Here is a 25,032-nt window from a genome sequence, read left to right as displayed (position 1 = left end):
AAGCATCCATTTTTTCTATTTGGCAACCAACCTGTCCTCATTTTTTGGTAACATCCTACCGGATCAGTCTAACTAACAAATTCCATAAACTGACACCTCTCCCATAGGCCATAAGTGGAGGATTTTGCAATATTGGTTTTAGTCCACTATCTGCCTGTAAAATATTCCATTTGTTGTACACAACTTTTTTAATCTGCCCAGATAAGCTTGCAAATAGCGAAGAGAACACAAGTCTATTAGAAGACTGTTCTCTCATATCGCTCTCTGCTACTTTTCTTTTAGCTTTATATAGAGCCTGTTTAAGGAGCCTTTTCGGATAGCCACGTGCTACAAACCTGTTTTCCATTTCATTCAATTGTACAGCCCTAATTTCATTAGTAGAATTATTTCGCAACACTCTGCAGAATTGGGAAATTGGAAGTGAATGCTGCCCCCATTTAATCTTAATCTGGCTCTGCTCCCACACAACAGTGTGTCAATAAGGTTGGTATTTTAGCTTTAAAATAGTATACAAGAAATTGCCAGCCAAACACGATTAACACCAGACATTTTGCCACCTGGTGGTAAATTTCAGTATTACATTAGAAGAGAAACTTTTTTTTTTTTGATCTGCAAATTCCAAGTTAAACTCCACATTAGGGACATACCTGTGTGTTCACTAGACAAGTTGCGTATATGAAATGGAAGGTGCTTGCACTTACGGTGCACCTGATATTGCCATTCCTTGGGTGTTATGTAATAAAAGGCACTAAGTTTGCACAGGAGCAGTAACCCGTAGCAACCAATCAGCAGGTAGCATTTACTGGGCACGTTTAAAAACAAACATCTTGTAGGCTAGAAATGTTGTACATTATGTTTTGGGCTTCTGTACCAGCCCAAGGGAACCACAACCCTTCAGCAGTAAAGATCTGTGTCTCCAAAGATGCCCCAGTAGCTCCCCATCTTCTTTTCTGCTGATTCACTGCACATGCTCTGTGCTGCTGTCACTTACTGAGCTTAGGGACCTACTCACAATACACAGTACAAATAGAATACAAATGTCACAATATAAGGCCGATTAGTAATTAATACCTTGCCAAAGCTTTTTAGCGAAACGTGTTGGCTGAGCCTCTCTTCACAATATTTTTATTAAATTGTTGCTCAGATCCTAATACTTTTTCGATCACCTTGGAAAAAACTTTTTTAAAAAATCTTTTAACTGAATTTGGATACTCATAGTCTGGTCCAGGGAACCGCATTCAATTCCTTCATTCTCCATATTTATATGGCACTGGTGGATTTGTGTTTTTTTAGGTTATTTTAGCTCTTTTAAGAGATAGGGTATGTAATATACGAGACCACAGTCCTCAGTGTACTTCTTTCTCCCCGTGTGGGGTCCCAGGGCTTAGAAAATAATAGGCAGCAGTTTCTTTGGGACTTCTCCACCTCTACACTATTTTCCTTTTCCTACTTAATTTTCCTTGAATGTCAGTCCTGGTTCCTTTTTCTTTAAATTAATTTTACTAATGAATTACCTTGTGATTTTATAATGCACTAGCACTTGCATAAATTATTTATTTTGAACCACACCCAGTCGGCGACTGAAAACATTTCAGCACTTGCACTTTATAACTTATTGGAATTTTGAATCTATCGCTTACAGACTCAGTATATAAACTAACAAGTTGGCACTGGCTATTTTTAATACACAGAAAAAGCAACTCTATGCTTCTCTGAACTTGTTGTTTTGTTAATTGTTTAATATCTACTTAAACCTATTAGAAAGTTTTAATTAATCAAGCAAGTCCTCTTTATTAGCACAAGCAATTTATAATTATCAATTGATTGGTTCACTAAATAATTTAGATAACTAATTTAATTTATTTGAGAGTAAGGGGGCTCTTACTATCTTTTTCTCTTCTTTTGAAGAATAGAAATGTCACAATATAAGGCTGATTAGTAATTAATACAGATAATTACTACATGGCAGCACAGAAACCAGTGCAATTAGCATCAGAATTTAATAATCAGCCCTGTAGCATCAGCATATATTACAGGCCAACCTCATTTTCTGCTGGATAATTTGTGACGACCCCTAAGCTTAGCTTCTCAACAACTACTCAGAGCCCACTGAGCATGTGAGTGTCACAGACACTTTCCAAGATGGTGACCCCCTGTGACAAGTTTGAAGTTCTGGATCATTGCTGCTATTGACAAGCTGAAACTTTAGGCTGGTGCAATAATTTCAGTATATAAAATATGGCACTTTTAGCCACATTAATTTTTAGGATTTAGTTCTCCTTTAATCCTTTCTTCTTTTTTTTTTTTTATAATAATTTACTCAAATTTTCTTTAATGCAAACCAAAAAAAATGATGTTTCATAGAACACCTTTAACAAAAATAATTATCCAGAACCAGAGTTTGATGCATTAAAGGTAAACATTTTTGTGGAATGTAAAATAATTTTAAAAATATATCGATTTTAGAGTTTTCACAACAATACCTAGAAGTTAATATCAAAAAGATGCCGACTTAGTATCCTACATATAAAGCATTATACCCTACACATTATTGCGAATTTCACATTGTGTATATACAGTATCCTCCACTGCGATAACACAATACAGTATTTATGCCATATGTTAGGATTGTTCAATCCTGTTTTTTTTTTTTTTTATTGAGGTTCCCCTCTTCTGACTAATCTATTCTGACTAATACTGGCGTTGTTTTTAAGGTACAGTAGTTTTTAATCTATTGTTGTTGGAAGAGATATCAATTGCCTCGTATCTTAATGTACATGGAATATTTACAATTGTGTCTTCTATCAGGGGGCAAGTCCATTCCTCTTCCATGTTAATTTGAGTAACTGCTTTATGAATTACCCCGTATTGTAAATTATGCTTATTACTATTAGTTTGTGTTAATAATGTGTATTTTGGGACTAGTAATCTAATGTAATACATTTCCTTCCCTGTCTTTCCTTAATATGGAGTTTTTCTTGGATGATGGCAAATGGGTCCATTTGGCCAAAGGTGTTTTTTCAGGCTCTTATTCATTAAGTGGTGGAAATCTCACTTTTTCTTATTTGAAGGCTACAAGAAAGAGCCTGTCAAAAGATGAAACTACATTTTTTCTGGAATATCATTTGTCTGGAGGAGTATATGGCTCGTACAAATTATTCCCAGAGGTTTGCGTATACAAACATTTGAGGAAAAACCGAATGATTGGGATTGTGCCTTAAATGAATGCTCATTCAGGTTCATTACTCAAACAGCAAACATTGGGGAATTAAATGAGGTTAAGAATCAACAAAAACAGTTACGCAAACAATTAAAACATTTTGAGTCTGATGCCAAGTTCAAAAAATTGGATGATAATTTAAGTAAATTTATGGAGAACGTAAATAAGGAGATCATGCAAACAAAAAAATGAAAATATGATAAGGATTCACTTGATTATGAAATGAAACATATGTATTTATGGAGAAAAAGGCAACTTTAGAAATAGAGATAATGCAAAAATCGTTCACAATTCATTTGCAATGTTTACAAATGCGTGAACAATTTTGCCCTTGTTGCCCCTCACACGAGAGTAGGATACCGATTGCGAATTTTATATTTTGTGCCAGTGGGCAGTGTATGTAATAAAGCTTCTTACTGAAAAAATTGTTATGTTTGGTCCAAAAGTTTACGCCATCTTCAAGCAGGTGTTAAAGATTCGCAATGTGCAATTAAGATTCGCAATGCAATAAAAGCCCAATGAAGAATATTACAGGGGAATGTTTGCAGCGATTGTATTAATTTATATGAAGACCCGAGCCACTCGATGGGTGAATTCAGTGGTTCTCAACTGTTGCTGGACTACAATACCAAGAATAAAGGGGGCTATAAGCCCAAATACATATGCCATAGATGACTACAGAGAGTGTGGACTGGTGGAGAGGGATGGTTTGACCTCTGTTGATTTCTTCTGATGCGAGTACCTTTTAAAAAGGGCCTCCTGCAAAAATAAAATGTCTATGTACCCTTTAAAACTCGAAAATGACAATGAGGTCTAAAATAATGTTAGTATGCAAGAACAAAAAATATAACATACTTTAGAACAGCAATCTTAGACCCTTGGCTAGATAGCAACAGACTCATTTTAAGTTGTGCACCTCAGTTTCCCAGCAGGTGGTCATTAGCATGTCCCTTAATGTCCTGTCTGTTCCTAATACACATACAAGACAAGACTTCATTTTGAGGGGCAAATCAGAGGCTGCTGAAAGGATGTTTGTTCATTTATAACAGCCAACCATTGTGCTCACCTGGATATGCACATAAACTTCATTAGAAACAGATTCAGAGCATATTCACTTTGAACTGCAAAAATGATTTGGCTGCTGCCCCATTGCCCTGTAAGTAGCACATCCTTTTATTGCTTATACAGGTATGGGACCTGTTATCCAGAATGCTCAGGACCTGGGGCTTTCAGGATAATGGATCTTTCTGTAATTTGGATCTTCATACCTTAAGTCTACTGGAAAATCATGTAACTTTGAAATAAACCCAATAGGCTGGTCCTGCTGCCTACAATGATTAATTATCTCTCAGTTGGGATCAAGTACAAGGTACTGTTTTATCATTACAGATAAAAAGGAAATCATTTTTAATAATTTCGATTATGTCTATGGGAGGCAGCATTTCCGTAATTTGGAGTTTTCTGGATAACAGGTTACTGGATAATGGATCCCATACCTGTACAATTATTCCATTGCATGGATTAATTCCCAGCCTCACCACAAAATCCTCTGCCTCTAAGCAAAACTAATTGTTTTACTCACCTGCCCTGGGCCAGCTTGGAGTTTTATATATATATATATATATATATAACAGTTTCTACTCCGTGTCATTTCTGAGCCTGTTTTTATACCCCATTCCTGGCTCCATTGGAATCGCTTCTCCCCTGCACCAGACCATCTCTGAACCTGTATATATGCCCCCTCCTTGTTCTCCCAAGATCCCTTGTCCCATGTCATCTCTGAGCCAATTTATTCCCTACACCACTGGCATCTCTTCCCCCTGCACTAGGTCATCTTTAAATCCATTTACATATATGTTCCCTACCCTATGTCATTTCTGAGTCCATTTTTTATACCGGTTCCCTTTCTACCCTTTTCACATCATTATGGTGCATATTCTTATGTAAGGCATCCCACTGCATTCCATGCTCACTTAATAATGTTGGTTTCAAACCTTTCTTATCCCAGTCACCCACTCAATCCACTGTGTTTGTGAAAAGCTGCACCCAACAAGTTAGATGTGCAATTCTATGTGATTTCTAATGCCTTTCTTTTCCCTAAACACACTGTGCTACAAGCTTGCTCTCATCCACTTTTTGCTCCTGTGTGACATGTGCCATTCCCCCTGCATCCTCAGCGCCTGATGTACATGATCCCAGCTGAGATATAATTATTCCTTTTTGGAGGCAAGACACGTCTAGTAGGTTTATTTAATATTTAAATTATTTTTAGTAGACTTAAGGTATCAGGTTCCATACCTGTATATTTCCAATAAAGCATACATGTATACATATAATTATTAATAATAAATGTTTGCACTATTTACACACTATGGTGTGGTTCATTAAAACTTTTTGCATATGACTGTAGCTCAGGAGGGAAATATTTTAGGGGACTCCTGCATCTGACTGAATCCAGACTAAAAATAATATTTGTATGCTCTATTAGCAGTGTTCTGTACTGTTGGGCCGTGAACCCGATTTGGCCCAGTGCGTGATTGGCAAAATCAGAGATCCATTGATATTTACCCTCACCAACTACTCCCATTTACCCACCAAACCACAGTCAGGAGGATGCTGAGCACTAACAATAGAACAGCACATGGCACTAACCTCAAATACCCAGAAATATAAACAAAAAATTAGCATGAAAAATCAAGTTTACCATTGTTTCTTTACCCAGAAACTTGCTCCTTTCAGGGTCTGTAACCATGAAATAAATGAAATATAGCCAGGAATGATTCCTGGTCTGAGTCAGGATAGTAACCCAATAAGCCAAACTCCCCCCTCTCTGGGTTGTGCAGTTGTCTGAGCACTTCATGTTATGAGGACACAACAGTCACCTAATGAATAGCTCAGACAGTGTGATCACTGCTCCCCTCCCCCACATATCCCCACCCTGAGGCAGAAGAAATGACTGAGGTGCTCAGTGAGAATAGACAGACAGTATTCCAGAGCTCCGGCCCCCTCCCTTCAGCTTTGGGAAGCCGGGCTGCAGCTCAATGACTGAGGACAAGGTGGCCACTTAATGTACAACTCAATAGTCACTCCTCCCACCCAGCTTTCCCTACAGGATGAAATGACTTGGATCTGATTACTCCGAGTCCTGGTCTCAACCCCCCTTCCCACAGCAACCAATCAGATTCCTGCTTTCGTTTACTAGCTTGTGGGTTACTGTTGAAATCTATTTGCTAATTGGTTGTTACAGGCAACAGCACTGGTGACTTTCTGTTTGAGCCAACACAGCTCCCGACGCAGCAGTGACCGAGGTAAGTAAGAGGAGCACCAATAATAGGGGGCTGTGTGAAATGAGTGCGTGCTCCCCCTCTTAAATCTGCAATCTCCCAGTGCCATTTTGTCTGTGACTAATGTGGGGCTTTTTATTAAAAGATCACTCTCAGCATCTGGGGAATAATCATCCATTTTCTCCAGTCACATTATCGGCATGTCTCTGAAATACTGGAATGTATATGTATGTATATATTTTATTTGTATAGCGCTCTTTGTAGTAGAACAAACTGGGAGTCGTTGCAATAATAAATATAAATAAGTACAAAATACAATAAAAATAAATACTGTTTAAATTACAGTTACAATAAAGATTAAGTGCTTAGTGCCAAATAGACTAAAGGATGAAGGTCCCTGTCCTGTAGAGCTTACAATCTAAATGGGAGGGTAACTAACAGACACAAATAGGGATGGTATTAGTTCCCAGTTCAGATGTTATACAAGTGTGCTGAATGCCAAAAACCTGAAAAATTTGTGGGTTTTTTTTTAGTATGAAATCCAAATTTTTTGTGAAAAAAATCAACCATTTTTCGGAATTTATTATATCCCGAGAATGGAAAAAAGTCAAAATCTGTAATCTCAGACCTGGCGAGGTTGCATATAAGTCAACGGGAGAATTTCCAAAGATCTTTTGATCTGTGCTGGGTTTGGGCAAGAATCTGAAGTTTTCGGGGGTTTTCAGGCAACAATTTAGTTTTCCGGTGGAAATTTCATAAAATTCAAATTTTTACCCGTTTTTTTTCCCACAAACAAAATTTTCGGGAAAGTGTACTGATAAATGTGCGGCGTTTTTTTCAGAAAATATTGAGATAAATTCGGACTTAAATAACCCCCTTAGTCTTTGAGTTTAGTTCTTTTTCAATCTTCATATTTAAGCAAACATTTCTTTTTGTGGCTGATTCCCTTTTTGCTTTGTTATAATAAAACAGTACCGTGTACTTGATGGTAACCAGGCTAGAACAAATCCATTTTGAAGGCAAAGCAATATTTTTTTTTTAACATTTAAAAGCAATATAATTAGGTTTTAAGGAACTGTCTCACGTCTGTTCTGCAGAGACTTATCTTCAGCCCATGAATATAGCACTGTCAATGCTCTACCTCGCTGTATTCATGAGGGGCAGGCAGAGGTGGCACACAGACATCCTCTTGCAAATGTGATTGTCATTTAAATGAGCAGGTTAAGGAGTGTCAGCAGGTACAGATATGGAATCCAGTATCAGGAAACCACTTATCCAGAATGCTCCTAAATAACCTAAAGGCTCACACAGACTCTATTTTATCCAAATATTTAAAAATGACCCCCTTTTTCTCTCTCATGATAAAACAGAACATTGCACTTGATTCCAACAAAGATATAATGAATCCTTAGTGGAAGCAAAACAACCGAACTGGGTTTATTTAGGGGCAGATTTACATAGGGTCGAATATCGAGGGTTAATTAACCCTCGATATTCGACTGTCGAAGTTAAATCCTTCGACTTCGAATATCGAAGACGAGGATTTAACGCAAATCGTTAGATCGACCGAAAAATAGTTGGATCGAAGATTAAATCCTTCGAATCATTTGAAAAAACATTAGAAAGCCTATGGGGACCTTCCCCATAGGCTAACATTGCACTTCGGTTTTAGGTGGCGAAGTAGGGATGTCGACGTTTTTTTTAAAGAGACAGAACTTCGAGTATGGAATGGTTGAATATTCTAACGATTTTTAGCTCGAATCGTTCAAAGTTGAAGTCATAGTCGAAGGTCGAAGTAGCCAATTCGATGGTCAAAGTAGCCAAAAAAATCATTCGAAATTCGAAGTTTTTTTTCTTCTATTCCTTCACTCGAGCTAAGTTAATGGGCCCCTTAATGTTTGAATACTTTTTTTAGCATACTTAAAGTATGGAGATCCAAATTGCGGAAAGACTCCTTATCCAGAAAACTCTAGGTCCCTCAGCACCTGCACCAGGTGTGTCAGTAAATACATTATTATGTTGTGTGAATGTGAGCTGAATAAGATTTACCCTATACACAGTGCACACGTCCAAATTTCATTTGGGCTGCTATGAACTTTATTGGCTCTTGGCACTCTGTAATTTCAATTATACTTTATGGCATTCATGGTTAATGAATTTAGTCCCGCAGATTGGGAAGTCATAATTATTTTTAATTTCAACAGGGACGTACAATTTTCTATTCTCTATTTTCTACTGTTGTCAAAGTTATCCGGTAATGTTCCCAGATTTGTTTATTGGGCCCCAGGTATCTCCCCCAACAGGTGTCTCAATCAGGGTTGCTACTTACCAGGTCTGGTTTTCAAAAACAGCCAAGGATTGACACAAAAAGTAACCAATGAAATGGAGGGGGGCATTTACATTTTTAATTCAGATATTAGATAGTTGTTTCAGTTGCTTGCCTTTTGTTCCTGGACCTAAAAAAAGTTTGCTCTCATTTACGCCATTATATAGAGCTGATCTAGGCAACCCTGATCAGCAATGGCAAAAGCTAATAATGTAACATGGTGGAACACTGACTGCAACCAGTCTGAACAGTTTTTGATTACGAAGATGCTACCAGGAATCTAACATTGCTTCTGCAGTAAAAACCGCTGCAGGAGAGGTACTGTTGGATAAGGTTTGAATCTAACCAATGCATGCTATGAAAGAGCAATAAATATGAAACTGAGATTTCTCCAGACCCGACTTGCCCTGCGATAAATTACTGCACTGGTGCCTCATCATCCACACACTACGGTATGGGACTCAGTAATAATTCCCTATGACACAGATATAGCTTTCAGGGGTGGTGGTGGGTGAGTACAGAGAAAGGAGACTTGGGGAGCCATGCATATTCCACATTCCAGGAGCTTCCATTTGGATACTGGAAATAGAAAGGAAATGATGGTGATGTGACCAAAAGTGGGCATGGCCAGATGTCTCCCTGGATTTTACTTTGATAATCTGGCCACCTTACCTTGAAGTTAATTTTAATTCTATTATAGAATGTCCTGTTCTTATCAAGTTTTCAGCCAATCTTTAGTTTGTATTTGTATTATATGTTTATTTGACTTCGTCTTCTACCTCTTTCTAGTTTGCAATATAAAATGCTGATAGGGCAGAAGTTATCATTAACTGGAAGTCATATGCATTTGAACATTAAAAGCTAAAAAGAGCACATGCTCAATCTTTAATTGACTTGTAGGGATGTAGCGAACGTCGGAAAAAAAGTTCGCGAACATATTCGCGAACTTGCGCAAAAACGCGAGCGGTTCGCGAACGGTTCGCGAACCCCATAGACTTCAATGGGAAGGCGAACTTTAACATCTAAAAAAGACATTTCTGGCCAGAAAAATGATTTTAAAGTTGTTTAAAGGGTGCAACGACCTGGACAGTGGCATGCCAGAGGGGGATCAAGGGCAAAAATGTATCTGAAAAATCTGCCTGTGTGTGCTTGGAAGAGATAGTGTAGGGGGAGAGCTGTTAGTGATTTCAGGGACAGATGATAGTAAGTTTGCTGGCTAGTAATCTGCTTGATACTGCTCTGTATTGGAGGGACAGAAGTCTGCAGGGATTTGAGGGACATTTTAGCTTAGGTAGCTTTGCTGGCTAGTAATCTACTGTTCTCTTTAAACAACTGCCATACGTTGACCTTGTAGGCATTGTTTGCCCAGTTTTTTTGGACGCAGCCACTGAAGCACAGTTGCCAGAAAAAATATGCCATATAAATGCTGAAAATAGTCATTTTTCGCCATTACGTAAAATATATTATGGCTGCTTGAAAAAAGTGACTCCGGTGTTTTTTCTGGAGACGGTAATATTATGGATATTTAGACAGAATGGGAACAAGGTCACACAGCTCGATGGCGGGTTGAAGAAAACAGTGTGCAAATAATGCCTACAAGGCCAACGTATACACTACTACAGCGGTGGATACGGATTACGTAAAATATATGAATGCTGCTTGAAAAAAGTGACTCCGGTGTTTTTTCTGGAGACGGTAATATTATGGATATTTAGACAGAATGGGAACAAGGTCACACAGCTCGATGGCGGGTTGAAGAAAACAGTGTGCAAATAATGCCTACAAGGCCAACGTATACACTACTACAGCGGTGGATACGGATTACGTAAAATATATTATGGCTGCTTGAAAAAAGTGACTCCGGTGTTTTTTCTGGAGACGGTAATATTATGGATATTTAGACAGAATGTGAACAAGGTCACACAGCTCGATGGCGGGTTGAAGAAAACAGTGTGCAAATAATGCCTACAGGGCAAATAATGCCTAAAAGGTCAACTTATACACTACTACAGCGGTAGTAAAATAAAAAAAAGTAAAATAAAAAAAAAATGAATATTAAAAAAAAAAATTAAAGTTGGTGCTGCTGAACTACTAGGAGCAGCAGATTAGCACACCAGTCCCACTCCCCAACACTGCTAGACTAATAGCACTGGGCTCTTATAGTAGTAGTAGTAGTAGTAGTAGTAAAACAACAAAAAAATAAATAAAAGCAGTCCTTACAAGGACTACTGTTATTGCAGCAGTCAGCAGATGAGATCAGAAGCAGGACAGCTGCCCACTGCAGCTACATACAGAGCACTGCAGTAGAAGGTAGATTACTAGCCAGCAAAGCTACCTAAGCTTAAATGTCCCTCAAACCCCTGCAGACTTCTGTCCCTCCAATAACAGAGCAGTATCAAAACGATTACTAGCCAGCAAACTTTCAACTGTCCCTGAAATCACTAACAGGCAGCAGCTCTCTCCCTACACTATCTCTTCAGCACACACAGGCAGAGTGAAAAAACGCTGCAGGGCTTCGGTTTTTATAGGGAAGGGGAGTGGTCCAGGGGAGAGCTTCCTGATTGGCTGCCATGTACCTGCTGGTCTGGGGTGAGAGGGCAAAAAAAAGCGCCAACAATGGCGAACCCAAAATGGCGAACGTCGCGCGACGTTCGCGAACTTCCGGCGAGCGCGAACACCCGATGTTCGCGCGAACAAGTTCGCCGGCGAATAGTTCGCGACATCTCTATTGACTTGTCGTAAATGAGAATTATTGTGCATTGTTTGTTTCAGCCCATCTGTGAGGGGACATGAGCTACAAGGCAAAAAAGTGTGGTGTTCGCTTCCAACCCCCTTCCATCATTCTTGTTTATGAAGACACAGAAGCAGAAAAATTACGTCAGCGCATTATGCCTATACGAAATTTCTCCAAATACTCCGGTCAGTCAAGTGTACATCTTTACATCCTGATTTCTTATCCATTGAGAACCTTACCACTAGGGATGGGCGAATTTTACCAGTTTCGATTCGCCAAAAATTCACCGCCGGCTAAATGTCGCTTACGCCCAATAAAGTCTATGGGCGACAAAAAAAAAAAATTGTTGCGCGGTAAAAAAATTTTGCCACACATCTTTTAATTTTGACGCACAAAGCCATACATGTCCATGGGCGTCATTTTTGCCGTGAAACAAGGCGAAAAAATTCGCCCATCCCTACTGACCACTCCAAATATTCACTTACTGACACTTTCACACAAATAACATCACATTTCTGACAAAGTTCAGCTCAGCTCTAATAATAACTCTCATGTGCAAACTCATCATATCATGCTGTTGCTTTATTAAACAATTACAATGTTGTTGTAAAAATAAGTTGTGTATCTCATTAGTAGTGATCAGGAAGGATAGTTATGAACAAACTAAGTGCTGGGATCAAGTTTTTCTGTTATTCAAAGACTAGGTTTTGCTTTGACACAATAATACAATTAATTATATACCCAATACCAATGATCTAAAATAATGCCACTACATGCTAAGTAACTCCCACAAACCAATCTATATTGTGGCCTCAAAGTCATTGCTTATATAAAGTTGCTCATACATTGGCAGATATTGGTTCCTGGCTGTACTGTAGCACTATGTATGGTGCTAAAACTAAACGGTGCTGAAGCAATGTTCTTTATGAACAATATCTGATTGGGATTATTCAGATTATATTACAAAGGGAACAATGGAAAGTTTCATCAGACAAGGAAATGTCATCAGGCTGTGGATGTTGTCTGTAGATGGTGGGTCGGAACAAGCCCCTAGGTTTTATCTGTCTAATCATTTGTCCAAGGGCTGATGATTTGAGCAGTCTTACTTGACCGCCACTTGAAATAAGAAATCGTGCTGTGTATACCCACCTGAAAATTGATGGATATAAAAGGGCAGAATATTGTGTTTAGACCAGTGATCCCTAACCAGTAGCTTGTGAGCAACATGTTGCTCTCCAACCCCTTGGATGTTGCTCCCACTGGCCTCAAAGCAGGTGCTTATTTTTAAATTCTAGGCTTGGAGGCAAGTTTTGGCTGCATAAAAACCAGGTGCACTGCCAAAAAGAGCCTCAATGTAGGTTGACAATCCTCATAGCGGTTACTAAATGGCCAATCACAGCACTTTTTTGGCACCTTGGGAACATTTTTCATGCTAGTGTTGCTCCCCAACTCCTAAATGTGCTCACGGGTTCAAAAGGTTGGGGATCCATGGTTTAGAAAATTGGAGAATATTTATCAAAAGGTGAAATCGAGCTTGCCACAATCTGACAGTGTGAAATTCCACTGTTTCCTATCAATTAACTCTAATGTTCATGCCTTGAGGAATGTCTCTGAAAATCCCATACTAGCTGGTGGGCTGTGACCAGGTCTAGTGACCAGGTCTAGTTTCATTCTTTGATAAATAATATGTCTCAGCACAAGTTAAAACATACCTTTCTTGTAACCAATTAAATGTTCTCTCAAACACTTGCCTTTCCTCTAGATTGCAGCAGGGCAGCAGAACAGTTGAAAAACAACCCCCGCCACAAAGACTACCTAGATCTTGTATCTCTGAAGCAGCTAGAAAAACTGTACAAACTGTTGAAAGGGCATTTAAAAGGGGAAAGTTTGAAAGCTACCTTGGAACAGATTAAAAAGGAAGAAACCATTGACCCAGAGGAAGACTTAAACAAACTAGATGACAAAGATTTGGCCAAAAAGAAACACTTAATGGATGAGTTGTTTGAGAAGAACAGAAAGAAGAAAGATGACCCAGATTTTGAATACGACATTGAGGTAGATTTTACAAAGGATGAACAAGTGGAGTCTTGTGGCTGGGATGATGCGTCCGATGGTGGCTTTTGACTGTACAAATGATTTTAGTGTTCAAAACAAAACACCAATAATTAACGGAAAATTACTTTCCAATGACTGTACCAAACTGTGATCCATTATAAACTGAAGAAAAAACTACCTTTCCAATGACTGTACTCAACTGTGAACCATCATGAGCTGAAGATACATTTGAGCTGCTGTTTTGTTTACTAGTTTTGCAAACCTATTTTATAGATATTTAGCAAACATATTCTAAGTGTTTTGAAATACAGTACAAGTACTTCATTTTCACAAACTATGAGTTTATTGTTGGCTTGAGCATATTCAGTTTCATCTGCAAAAGCTTTTAGAGAGGATTATAATGGAATTACTCTAATGAGCTATCTGCATCTGCTATAGATGCCTTTCCTATACACTACTATCATCACATAATTCCCCATTATAAGGCTGTTATATTTACTGTCAAATACAAGAGTCCTCTGCACTCAACCCATTATCAATATATCTAAGACAGCGACATTTTGTGCATACTGCTACTTTATACAGGAGCAGTGACCAGCTCTATGTTGTAGCTCCCACCCTTCCCAGCTATAGTCAGGTGATCCCACTGGTGTCTAATAAAAGGGCAGCCAAGTATGGAGGTTTACTTTGAAAGCAGCAAGTTAAGTTGCAGGTAAAACCTAGTCCCTTTGTAAAATGTATAATGAAGCAATAGAATTCTTAATGAATCAGATGAAAATTAAGCGTAGGACTGGCCAGATATGGGATGACTTTGACGTAGTTGGCCAGCTTAAATATATTGCAATATATGGACAAACAATCCCTGTTTTGTTTAAAGGGTAAGGCATTTTTTAGTAGCAGTATGCACAAAATGTCGCTGTCTTAGATATATTGATAATGGGTTGAGTGCAGAGGACTCTTGTATTTGACTATATGTATTTTGTGGTCACAGCCTCATTGCACCCCCGCCTAATGGTTTTAAAAAATAGTGGTGAGCACAACTTTCCCTTGTTTGTTATAGTTTATACAGGAGCAGTGACCAGCTCTATGTTGTAGCTCCCACCCTTCCCAGCTATAGTCAGGTGATCCCACTGGTGTCTAATAAAAGGGCAGCCAAGTATGGAGGTTTACTTTGAAAGCAGCAAGTTAAGTTGCAGGTAATACCTAGTCCCTTTGTAAAATGTATAATGAAGCAATAGAATTCTTAATGAATCAGATAAAATTGAGCATAGGACTGGCCAGATATGGGATGACTTTGACGTAGTTGGCCAGCTTAAATATATTGCAATATATGGACAAACAATCCCTGTTTTGTTTAAAGGGTAAGGCATTTTTTAGTAGCAGTATGCACAAAATGTCGCTGTCTTAGATATATTGATAATGGGTTGAGTGCAGAGGACTCTTGTATTTGACTATATGTATTTTGTGGTCACAGCCTCATTGCACCCCCGCCTAATGGTTTTAAAAAATAGTGGTGAGCACAACTTTCCCTTGTTTGTTATATGTTATATTTACTGTACTTCAGTCACAGTTTAAAATCCAAAGCGCAGAACACCAAGAATACCAAATAAAAACAAAATTCTTATTGTTTTGGATTATTATCTGCTGGTATTAGCAGTGGTTGGGATCCCTGCAGGTCACTTCCCTTTGATAACAAGAGGAAGTGTTGCAATTTGCTCACTGACCTGATCATTGCTTACAAATGTGTACTGTTAATACAGGATGGCTGGCTATATTACTATGTAATATGTTAAGAGACCATTTTTATCATTACGGCATCTGCTTGAAACAGGCAATCTCATAAAACCTGTCTAAGCATAATACTGTAAATCTAATTACAGGAGCCGTACCTAGCATTTCATGTTATTCTCTGGATATATTCTGTCATGAAAATATTAATATATTTACTTCCAATTACATTTGTGTAATATTTTACTTTCTATTTAAGTAAAATCTTTTTTTTAAACATGTTTGTGGATATTAAAGGAGATGTTGTCGTATTTCTTTTTATTATATATATATATATATATATATATATATATATATATATATATATATATATATATATATATATATATATATATATATACACACGGGCTCAATAAGGATTATAATCTGTATCTATTTTTATAAAAAATTTGATTATTACGTTGCTATGTTAAATACCATGGATACACTGATGTTTTGATACGTTGTTATAAGTAATTGGTTATTTATTCCATACAGTGTTAACGGCGGAAGCCCTGTTGTGGTTTTTTTTGAAAGAACTGATGAGTCACTTCCTCTGCTGGACTATATAGGCTTGTATGGACTGAGTAGATTTTAGACACCATTGCCCACATGGCTTGAAAAAGAGCCTTGTTTGGCTCGAAACGTCGCTACTGAATGTGCGCTTGTATGGTGATGTATACTTTTTTCACAATATAACCTTTTTGCATCAAATTGTGAGTGCTGTCCGTTTTTTGAACTCTAAATATCGAGGAATAACCGGAAACCTCATTTTGGACTTGCACCACATACATAGAGATCAAGCGTGAGTGCTGTTGCTAAAATAGGATGGATATATATATATATATATATATATAGCATATATATATATATATATATATATATATATATATATATATATATATATATATATATATATATATATACATATATATATACACATATCCGCACTCCTAGGCCAAAATGTGTAAATGGGGTGCACGGTTAAAATATGTATATATCCTCAAAGGTCCCAACGAGGACTGAAACGTTGGACTATGATATAATAATGGGTATTTTCTTTAGTATCCAGGGCTGAAAGGGAAGGAAGGATTCTGGGTGTGGTGTAAGCCAACTGCCCATAAATGAGTCAATTGACTCACAGAGTATGTGGGGAGGGGACTGAGAGCCTACTGTGAAGACTTGCTGAGAGTGGAGAAACTACATATATAAGCCTGGTGCCTGTAAGCTAGCCACTGAGGAAACTGATCAGTATCAGTCAGTGCTGGACTGTATTATTTATGATTTTGCCAACCAATTTGGAACTTTTGTTTATGCATTCTGTTGAACTGGTTGAAATAAAATCAGCTCAGGCTGAATTTGAACTTAAGGCTCTGTTGAGCGATTCTGTGCTAAGAAAAGTGTTGAGGTAAAGATCCAAGCTACCTGAAATCTCACAATATGTATTTATTTGTAAATCAGATATATAAAATATAATGATCAAATGTCAGGTTCATATATTCTCGCTCGTCTACCCATAGGATTTTCCACTAGGGATATATGGTTCTCGCCCACAATGAGTAAGTCTCTCTTGGATTTGAATGATTTGAATGAATACTTACTCAAATCGAGCAAGGCCCCAAAGTTCCCACTGGCCCTGACTTGAAGCATTCAGATTCACTCAGGATATTAACCAGACAGCTTTATTTAAATACACAGTATTAAACAATAGCTCAAACATCCTGAAAGCTTGTGAGGACATGGAGGAACAATTAGCATTACAGCACGTTACAATTTAACCACTTTTTCTTCCATGGGACTGATCCAGTGGCATCCAATAATCATTGTTGTTTATAGCTGTGTCACAATTTCCATCATAGGGACAGACTCACAGTCTCAATACAGTAGCCAAATAATGTACATGTACTGTGTCAGCACAGTGTCCAGAATGGTATTGGTGCTGTAGGAACGTTTCTAAAACTGTCTTTCTTGGCCTTGCACTGGGAATACTTGCTGCATAAGACAACAGATGTATTCCATATTCTGTAAATATTCTCTAACCCAAATAACAGAATGGCCTTTAACCTTAAGCTTCTTCTTCTACAACATAGCAGTTCTGTACTGGTGCCCTGTTCTATAATCGTTGTTCTTGATAACAAAATATGATAACAACTGATATATGACTTAAATCTAAAACCCTGATATCTTCAGATGTAACATACTTTCTGAAGATTAATAGATGTTCCCATTTAAATATGAACCTTATATTTACCTAGATAGTTAGCATTGAACTGGTCTGTAGTTTCCCTTTCTCCACCAGGGGAGAAAACTAACATAGTCCACATGCACTGGTCATTGATCCAATTGGTTGATGCAAATGAAGGAGGCATGATAGGCAGACACTTGTGCTGTGCTGCCTGCCATTTATATGACTAGAAAAGTTTGGCCCAAAACATCTAATTTGACTCAAAAATACCCTTGAAAAGTCAATTTTTTTGTGGAAACCACAACTCGACCCTTAATAAATCGCCCCCGAAATGCTCCGTGACAAATCAGATTCTAAGTAGAATAAAAGTAATAAATATTTACAAAGAGAAAAAATGGAGAAAAATCCATCAAATGCAACCACTCAACACACCCACAAAATATATTTGAATTACATCAGGTAAACTTACGTTCCTCTAGAATAAAAGGATGGCCTCTTGTCCTCACTATCATACAATACTAAAGAGTATCCAGGTGGCAGCGCCCCACTAGGTACCAGGGGCAGCAAAAATGCCGCTCCTGGTACTTTAAGAGTCGAATTTCCAGTTCTCAAACCGGAAATTCAGCTTTTTGTAGCACATATAGTGCAGTTAGGCTCACTGTGCTAGCGTACTGGCCCTCTCTGACACCCTCCTGGACCCCCTCAGGTGCAAAAGGTAAGTGCACGGGGAGGGGGGCAGCAACTGCTGCTGCCTCAGGCGGCGGAGGGACCAGGATCGCCCCTGGATGTCTGCATTTGAATTACAGTATAGATCAAGTATGTAAATCTTTTGCCATCATGTCAGTTTTCATTCCCCCCAGAAAATTCAATTTCATTTAATCCCCATTGATACGTAAAAAAGTAAAAAAAAAAGATTTATAGCATTTTTGATATGCATACTCAAAAACACAGGGGCAGGCTAAAGAAATACCCTAAACTGACCCAACTTGTAGTTTTTGTACAGTTAATTTATGTACAACATATGTATTCAGAACATTTAATTTCTAAAGTGAACAAGGTCTAATAGTGGATTTTTTTGTGTGTGCGTCAGAAGTAGCATAAATAGGTGTTTTAGGGGGGTATGGCAGTGTACAGAGGTGATGTTAGGGTGACTTATTATTTCGGGGCATCTGGGGGGATCCTCCTATAGAGCTTAATCTTCAGGTATGTGAAAAGTAGATTCTTAAAGGGGTTGTTCACCATTAAATGAACTTTTATTATGATTTTTAATATTTTTTATTTAGCCTTTTATTCAGTAGTTCTCCAGTTTGTAATTTCACCAACTTACCCTAGCAGCCCTGAATTGATATAAATAAGTGACTGGAATATGAATAGGAGAGGGCCTGAATAGAAAGAAGAGTAATAAAAAATAGCAATATCATTTGTAGAGTTCATTTATTTTTAGATGGGGGTCGGTGGAAAGAGTCAGAAAAAGAAGACAAATAATTCAAAAACTATATAAAAAATAAAAATTGAAGGCCAATTGAAAGTTCCTTTGAATTAGCCATTCTAGACCATACTAAAAGCTAACTTAAAGATGAACCACTCCTTAATGTTTAAGATGTTATGTATGGAGCTTACAATGACCAATGACATGGATGAACTTGTAATTGGCGAGTATAACTTTTGATGTGTGTGTATCAAAGTTATAACCACTAACAAGCAACAATATTGTGGGTGAATCATTTAGGAATGAAAAGAAAAGTTTAATAATGTATTGAATTTAAGGTCAAGTCAAGAGCTAATTTTTAAGATTTTACTGGCACACAGGGTGTTATGTCTCCCGTGGAGAAACACTTCTCGTGTGGGCTATAAAATACCTTAAAATATTTTATATTGCAAAGAGTTGGCGTCACCTTATTCTTGCCAGTACAGTCATGCAATCACACAGAAATACAGAATAATGCCCATTAAACTGAACTGCAATTATCTTGTATACAACCAAGTACTCAGATAAGTTCCCTGGTCGAAACTTAGATTAGTTAGTAAAATAATGAAATTCTATTTAAGAAAATATTGACTCACTTTTCTGCAAAGACTTGGCAGCATTCCATTTATATGAATATAGTATTTTTTTTTTTTTACAAAAACAGAGCTCAGTAAGGTGTTGCTGACGTCTCTCACTTTTTGCTTTAAATCTATTATGTCAATAGGTGCCTGTCTTCTTTGCTTCATTATAAACAGTTTAGGTGTTTTCACATTCAGAAATGTACTCACAGCCTGGATTTTGTTCCTTGCCTTTGCTAGTGAGATGTAATCTGTGCCGTCCAGATCACACTACACAGCACCTGCCAACAAACAGATGGTATACTGGGAATTTAGTAACAGATGGCTTGTCACTGTTTTAATATTACTGAGGCAAAGAATTTTGTTTATGACCATTTTTATGGTTAAACATATATTAAATGATATACAAAGGAAGGTGCTAGTTGCCTGTCCATGTTACATGTTTATTACTTTCTTTAGCAAGACTTTTGCTCAACCCCACATCCTTGAAAAGACAAGGCCATAGGTATATAATTGGACACCCACAAAGCCCAAAAATATTTACTTTATTTCTGTATCTTTTCCATTGTCTGAGCGCCCTTGCTTGAGTGATGCTTGAACAGCCTTGCCATTTTTTGCATATCTCATTCTCTACTGTGTACACATTTCTTTAGACATAGGAAAGTCTTAAAGGAGAAGGAAAGGTTAAAACTAAGTAAGTCTTATCAGAAAGGTCCATCTAAATATACCAGTAAACCCCCAAAGTAATGCTGCTCTGAGTCCCCTGTCAAAAGAAACACATCATTTCTTTCCTTCTATTGTGTACTCATGGGCTTCTGTATCAGACGTCCTGCCTTCAGCTTAAACCTCATTGCCCTGGGCAAGAGCATGCTCAGTTTGCTCCTCTCCCCCCAACCCTCCCTTCTCTACTGTAATCTGAGCCCAGAGCAGGGAGAGAATCAGGCAGGAAGTGATGTCACACCATGTTAATACTGCAGCTCCTATCCTAAACAAACAGAGAGTTTATGGAGCTTTTTACTCAGGTATGGTAAAACATTCTACCGAATAAATATAGCATTCTAGCTTGCACTATTGCAGCTAATCAATTGGCAATAAAATGCCTCAGTAGCTTTCCTTCTCCTTTAAATATTTTCTCAAATTTTACCTAACAGTTTTTATAAAAAAACATTCAAAAGGTGTTTAAAAAAGTAAACTATCATAAGATTGTATGGCTTTACACTATCCTAAGATTTCATGGTTCCCTCTTCCAGGGAAGTAGGGGTTTAAGTACCGTGTTATGTGTGGTTAAAAGTTTGCTATATTAGAAAAAAATGCTTTACGAGTACACTGCAGCTGTTGCACTTGATGGTCCTGGCCTGATGTCTACCTTTTAATTTTAAATACTTTCCTTATTTAAATGTTCTAGTAATCCTGAGGTGGTGTTCTATTCATAAATTGCAATGAGAAGGTTTCATTTTTAGCCTTTTTTCACTTCAACTATTCCTACAGTAAGCTGCTCATTATTGCTTATTTGTATTCCGTTACCTCCATCTAGTGCAGGCTCTGTCCAACTCTTCTAGTTATTTCCAGCTGGATGATTATTTTCCATTTATATATATTCTATATAATGTTCAATTTTCTCTCAGGTTTGGAGAAAGTTCAAACAGACTATGAAGAACCACACAGGCAACACTATTTCAGTGACTTTAATGCAGCCTGGAAATTTGCTGGTAAAAATAAATGATGCAGTTCAAGCCAATAAGGCGAGTTCATCATTTTATTACAGGGGAAATATACGCGAGGAAACAGATTTAGAATCACTGAAAATGTTCAATTAAAGTAGATTTAAAAGTTGATTAGAATTATATTTACTTTCATTTAAAAAGGGGTTTAGGTGGAGTACCCTTTAACAAGAATCCATTTTGATTATTCTAACCCATAAATGCAGCAAGACTTATTTTTTTTCTTGATAAGGGTTCCTATTTCGTGAGGCACGATAGGATATGTGGCTTAAATTCAGCAATGCCACTGACATCATTACACTTGCCAAAGTCTAAGGTTTAAACCATATTGTAGTAGAGCAGACAGTCTTTTGGAAGATTGCTTTTAGAGTGCCTGCTCTACTACAATAAGGTTTGATCCGCTACCTTAGCTGAAGGTTAAAGGGGGTGCACTTGGACCTCTACCAAAACTGAGTTCGACATCTAAGACCTGAGAATTTTTTTTAAAAAAGTCTAACATTTTGTTTTTTCCTTCCACCAAAGTTCCTAACCCTAAAGGGTGTTAAATGACCCCATATTTCAGAAATTATATTTTAAAATCCATAGCAAACTAAATGTATTAGGAAAATGGGTATGTGCATATTGTTCTCAATGCTGTTTTTATGTAGTGCTCTGCTGGAGCAAAACTGATCTACTATTATATTTACGTTCAAGCAAATGCAGTAAGGGTAGGACTCCACAAGCGTTTTCGGCGCAATCAGACGCGCTGCGACAAAACGTATGCGACTTGTCACGTGTGACACAAATTAATTAACCCTCGATATTCGACTGCCGAATGTAAATCCTTCGACTTCGAATATTGAAGTTGAAGGATTTACCACAAACAGTTCGATTCGAAGGATTTTAATCCATCGATCAAACGATTTTTCTTGGACCAAAAAATTGTTAGAAAGCCTATGGGGACCTTCCCCATAACATTGCACCTCGGTAGGTTTTAGGTGGCGAAGTAGGGGGTCGAAGTTTTTTTTAAAGAGACAGTACTTTGATTATCGAATGGTCGAATATTCGAACGATTTTTAGTTTGAATCGTTCGATTCAAAGTCGTAGTCGAAGGTCGAAGTAGCCAATTCGATGGTCGAAGTAGCCAAAAAAATAATTCTAAATTCAAAGTTTTTTTTATTCTATTCCTTCACTCGAGCTAAGTAAATGGGCCCCTAACTGTTATTGAAATTATGACAAAAAAACAGGTGTCAAAAATAACAAACTGGAGGCAATATGTTCTTAAATCCAATTTTAAGTCCATGACTGTAGCGGCTGAACCTAAAAGTAGCAGTAGACAGATAAAAACCCTCAGAATTGTAGGTAACAACAATAACCATTCTCAGGAATACAGGGTACATTTAAAAAACAGGGTATTGTCAGGGTTTGAAGTAATTTCTTTTTCCTTGAAGCCTTTTCCTGCAATAATTTTTTTACTTCCTTTTTATATGATGAGTTAATTGCGTTGTAGAATTAAAACCAGCTGTTGTAAAAGAGATTAAATAATTAAAACATAAGCAACATAATACAAATTATCTCCTATTTTAATGTTTTTTTTGTATTTTCTCCAGTGTTAATCCAGCTGTTTGTAAAAGATTTAAGAAAACACAGGTATGCCAAATTCAGCAATATTTACCAGGGGTAGCAGAGACAAGAATAAGGCTAAAAACACTGGGATTGATCAAAAGTGTAATCTGAAGAGGATCTATCCAGAATCTATTAGGAATCCAACAACCGTTCTGTTTCAACCTTCACAGCTGATCATTTTGCTATTTTGTTGTTACCCCTACTGCCTCCTGAAAGATCTTTCCTATGACCTACTTCCTATGATAATCAAGGGGAAGATTATAATTTTGATGTGAATGGCTAGCTTTACTTGTGCTGAAAACACAATTGTCCTCACCACATAAACAGCTACCGTTTAAGATAGCTGACAAGGAAGAGTGCAAGGGCATTATCTATGTAGACATGGCATGGCAAGATCAAAGAGCTAAATTAAAAAAATTGGTACAATAACCTCCACCATATCTAAACTGTCAAAGGTGGGAAGGAACAAAGTTACCACTTTATGAATATTGGAAGTTGTTTGCTACATGCGAATACAAAAGCATGTGCATGGAAAACTTTGCTTTTATATATAACATTGCAAAAGATTGTACAAAATGTCTATGAAGATCCTAATTTTTCCAGGTCACGATATATAGTATCTAGCAGAATTAAGTCAAAAGCAACTGGACATTTAGGGGGTTATTTATCAAACTCGGAATACAAAAATCACAAAAAAAATTGAATTGACCAAAAAAAAAAATCTGTTACTATAATATAATAATGTACCCCGAGGCTGAAAAAAGTCTGAATCCGAAAATCCACCATCTCCAAGCTGTTGGGTCCTGTAGAAGTCAATGGCAAAGGTCCCATTTCAATATCTGAGTAATTAATATCTGAGTTTTGGCAAAAATCAGATTTTTTTCAAATTTTGGTACAAATAAGGTCCAATCAGCAATTTGGAGTTGGTCTGACTTTTTTAATAGAAATTATGGGATAAATTCGGACTTTGATAAATAACCCCCTTAGAGTTTTTCTTGAAAATGTTTCACCACTCTTCAGTTCACATTTCCAGTGATTTACAATTAAAGATTAACCCCGGCCTAAATGAAAATAATGGAAAAATTGTGCCTAGATCATACTTTCACACATCTGTGAGATTCAAATCAATGGAACCATTGTGATTGGATGTCTGTGAATTTACTACCCTCAAGGGTTTAAATTGCAGGAAATTGCCTACCACTTTAGTTGAAGACACGTGGATGAATGGTGAGACATTTTAGCTATCAGTGTAAAATTATCAAAGTGACCTATAAGTAAGTAAAGGGGGTTTATTTATATAAATCCACATTTTTCAGATTTTTTCAAATAAAAAAAGTCAGACCAAACTAGAATCCATGATTTACTCTAATTTATCAATAAAAAAAATGAAAAATAGGATTGATAAAAACTGCGACTTGCAAATAGGACCTCTGCCATTGACTTCTACAGGACATCGACAGGTAGAAGATTTCAGCTTCGGGGTATAAAAAATGTCGAAAAAATTTGTGCGTTTTTTCCACTAAAAATTCGGATTTTATAGTAAAAGAACTAAATAATTTTAGACTTTTTAGCATTTGTACTTTCTGAATCCCTTTTAGTAAGGTTTTGACAAAGGGCCATATCAAAATGGCAAGTGTCCAAAGGCAGGATACATTTAATGGAAGCACTTCTTTTTATTAAACAGTACCTTTTTATCCAAAAGCTATACTCGATATTCCAGAAAAGCATATTTTATCTCTCTCTTACTTTTGGGAACACTCTGCAGTAGTCATGTTCTGACTCTCAGAGCTAGGACTTTAAGCCTATTCTGTCCGCATGCACAAACAGTTTCTCCCTGCACTTACTTCCAGAAAGGGAGGCCCAGTTCATCAATTGCTGACTGAAGGCTCATAACTGGAGTGGGACAAAACTGCCAGGCAGGGGTTAATAGCTGGGGAGGAGTGTAGGTAATTTCAAGTGCAGTTACGGAAGGCATCCATTTTGGAGAGAGAAACCAGAGTCCCACCCTCCATCCCATTGGTTGTTAATTTTGGTCATGTTAATTGTAAATATTGTAGCCAGTGTTAGTGGGATACAGGTTAAGTTGATC

General features: G+C 37.4%; 1 protein-coding gene across 2 annotated transcripts; it reads left to right on the top strand.

Annotated features, from left to right (window-relative positions):
* Positions 1-4,334: 4,334 nt before the first annotated feature.
* Positions 4,335-14,216, top strand: cep19.L (centrosomal protein 19kDa L homeolog). Of its 2 annotated transcripts, none has more exons than XM_041563521.1 (3): positions 4,335-4,376; positions 6,468-6,528; positions 13,327-14,216. In XM_041563521.1, the coding sequence occupies exons 1-3, from the start codon at positions 4,350-4,352 to the stop codon at positions 13,686-13,688; spliced, it is 450 nt and encodes a 149-aa protein (XP_041419455.1). In that variant the 5' UTR covers positions 4,335-4,349; the 3' UTR covers positions 13,689-14,216. The 2 variants fall into 2 exon arrangements, with proteins under 2 accessions (XP_041419455.1, XP_018119480.1); XM_018263991.2 differs by lacking the exon at positions 4,335-4,376 and adding an exon at positions 11,603-11,749 and having other exon boundaries at positions 6,384-6,528; positions 13,327-14,196.
* The last annotated feature ends 10,816 nt before the right edge of the window (positions 14,217-25,032 follow it).

Source organism: Xenopus laevis, chromosome 5L (assembly GCF_017654675.1).
Source record: "Xenopus laevis strain J_2021 chromosome 5L, Xenopus_laevis_v10.1, whole genome shotgun sequence".
Classification (NCBI taxonomy): Eukaryota; Metazoa; Chordata; class Amphibia; order Anura; family Pipidae; genus Xenopus; species Xenopus laevis.
The sequence above is the reverse complement of the archived record's forward strand: the minus strand, read 5'-3'. Positions and strand labels throughout refer to the sequence as shown.

Coding starts and splice junctions, on each gene's coding strand:
- cep19.L (XM_018263991.2), top strand. CDS start 11,620: ATGAGCTACAAGGCAAAAAAGTGTGGTGTTCGCTTCCAACCCCCTTCC. Junction 11,750..13,326: donor AAATTTCTCCAAATACTCCG/GTCAGTCAAGTG, acceptor CCTTTCCTCTAG/ATTGCAGCAGGGCAGCAGAA.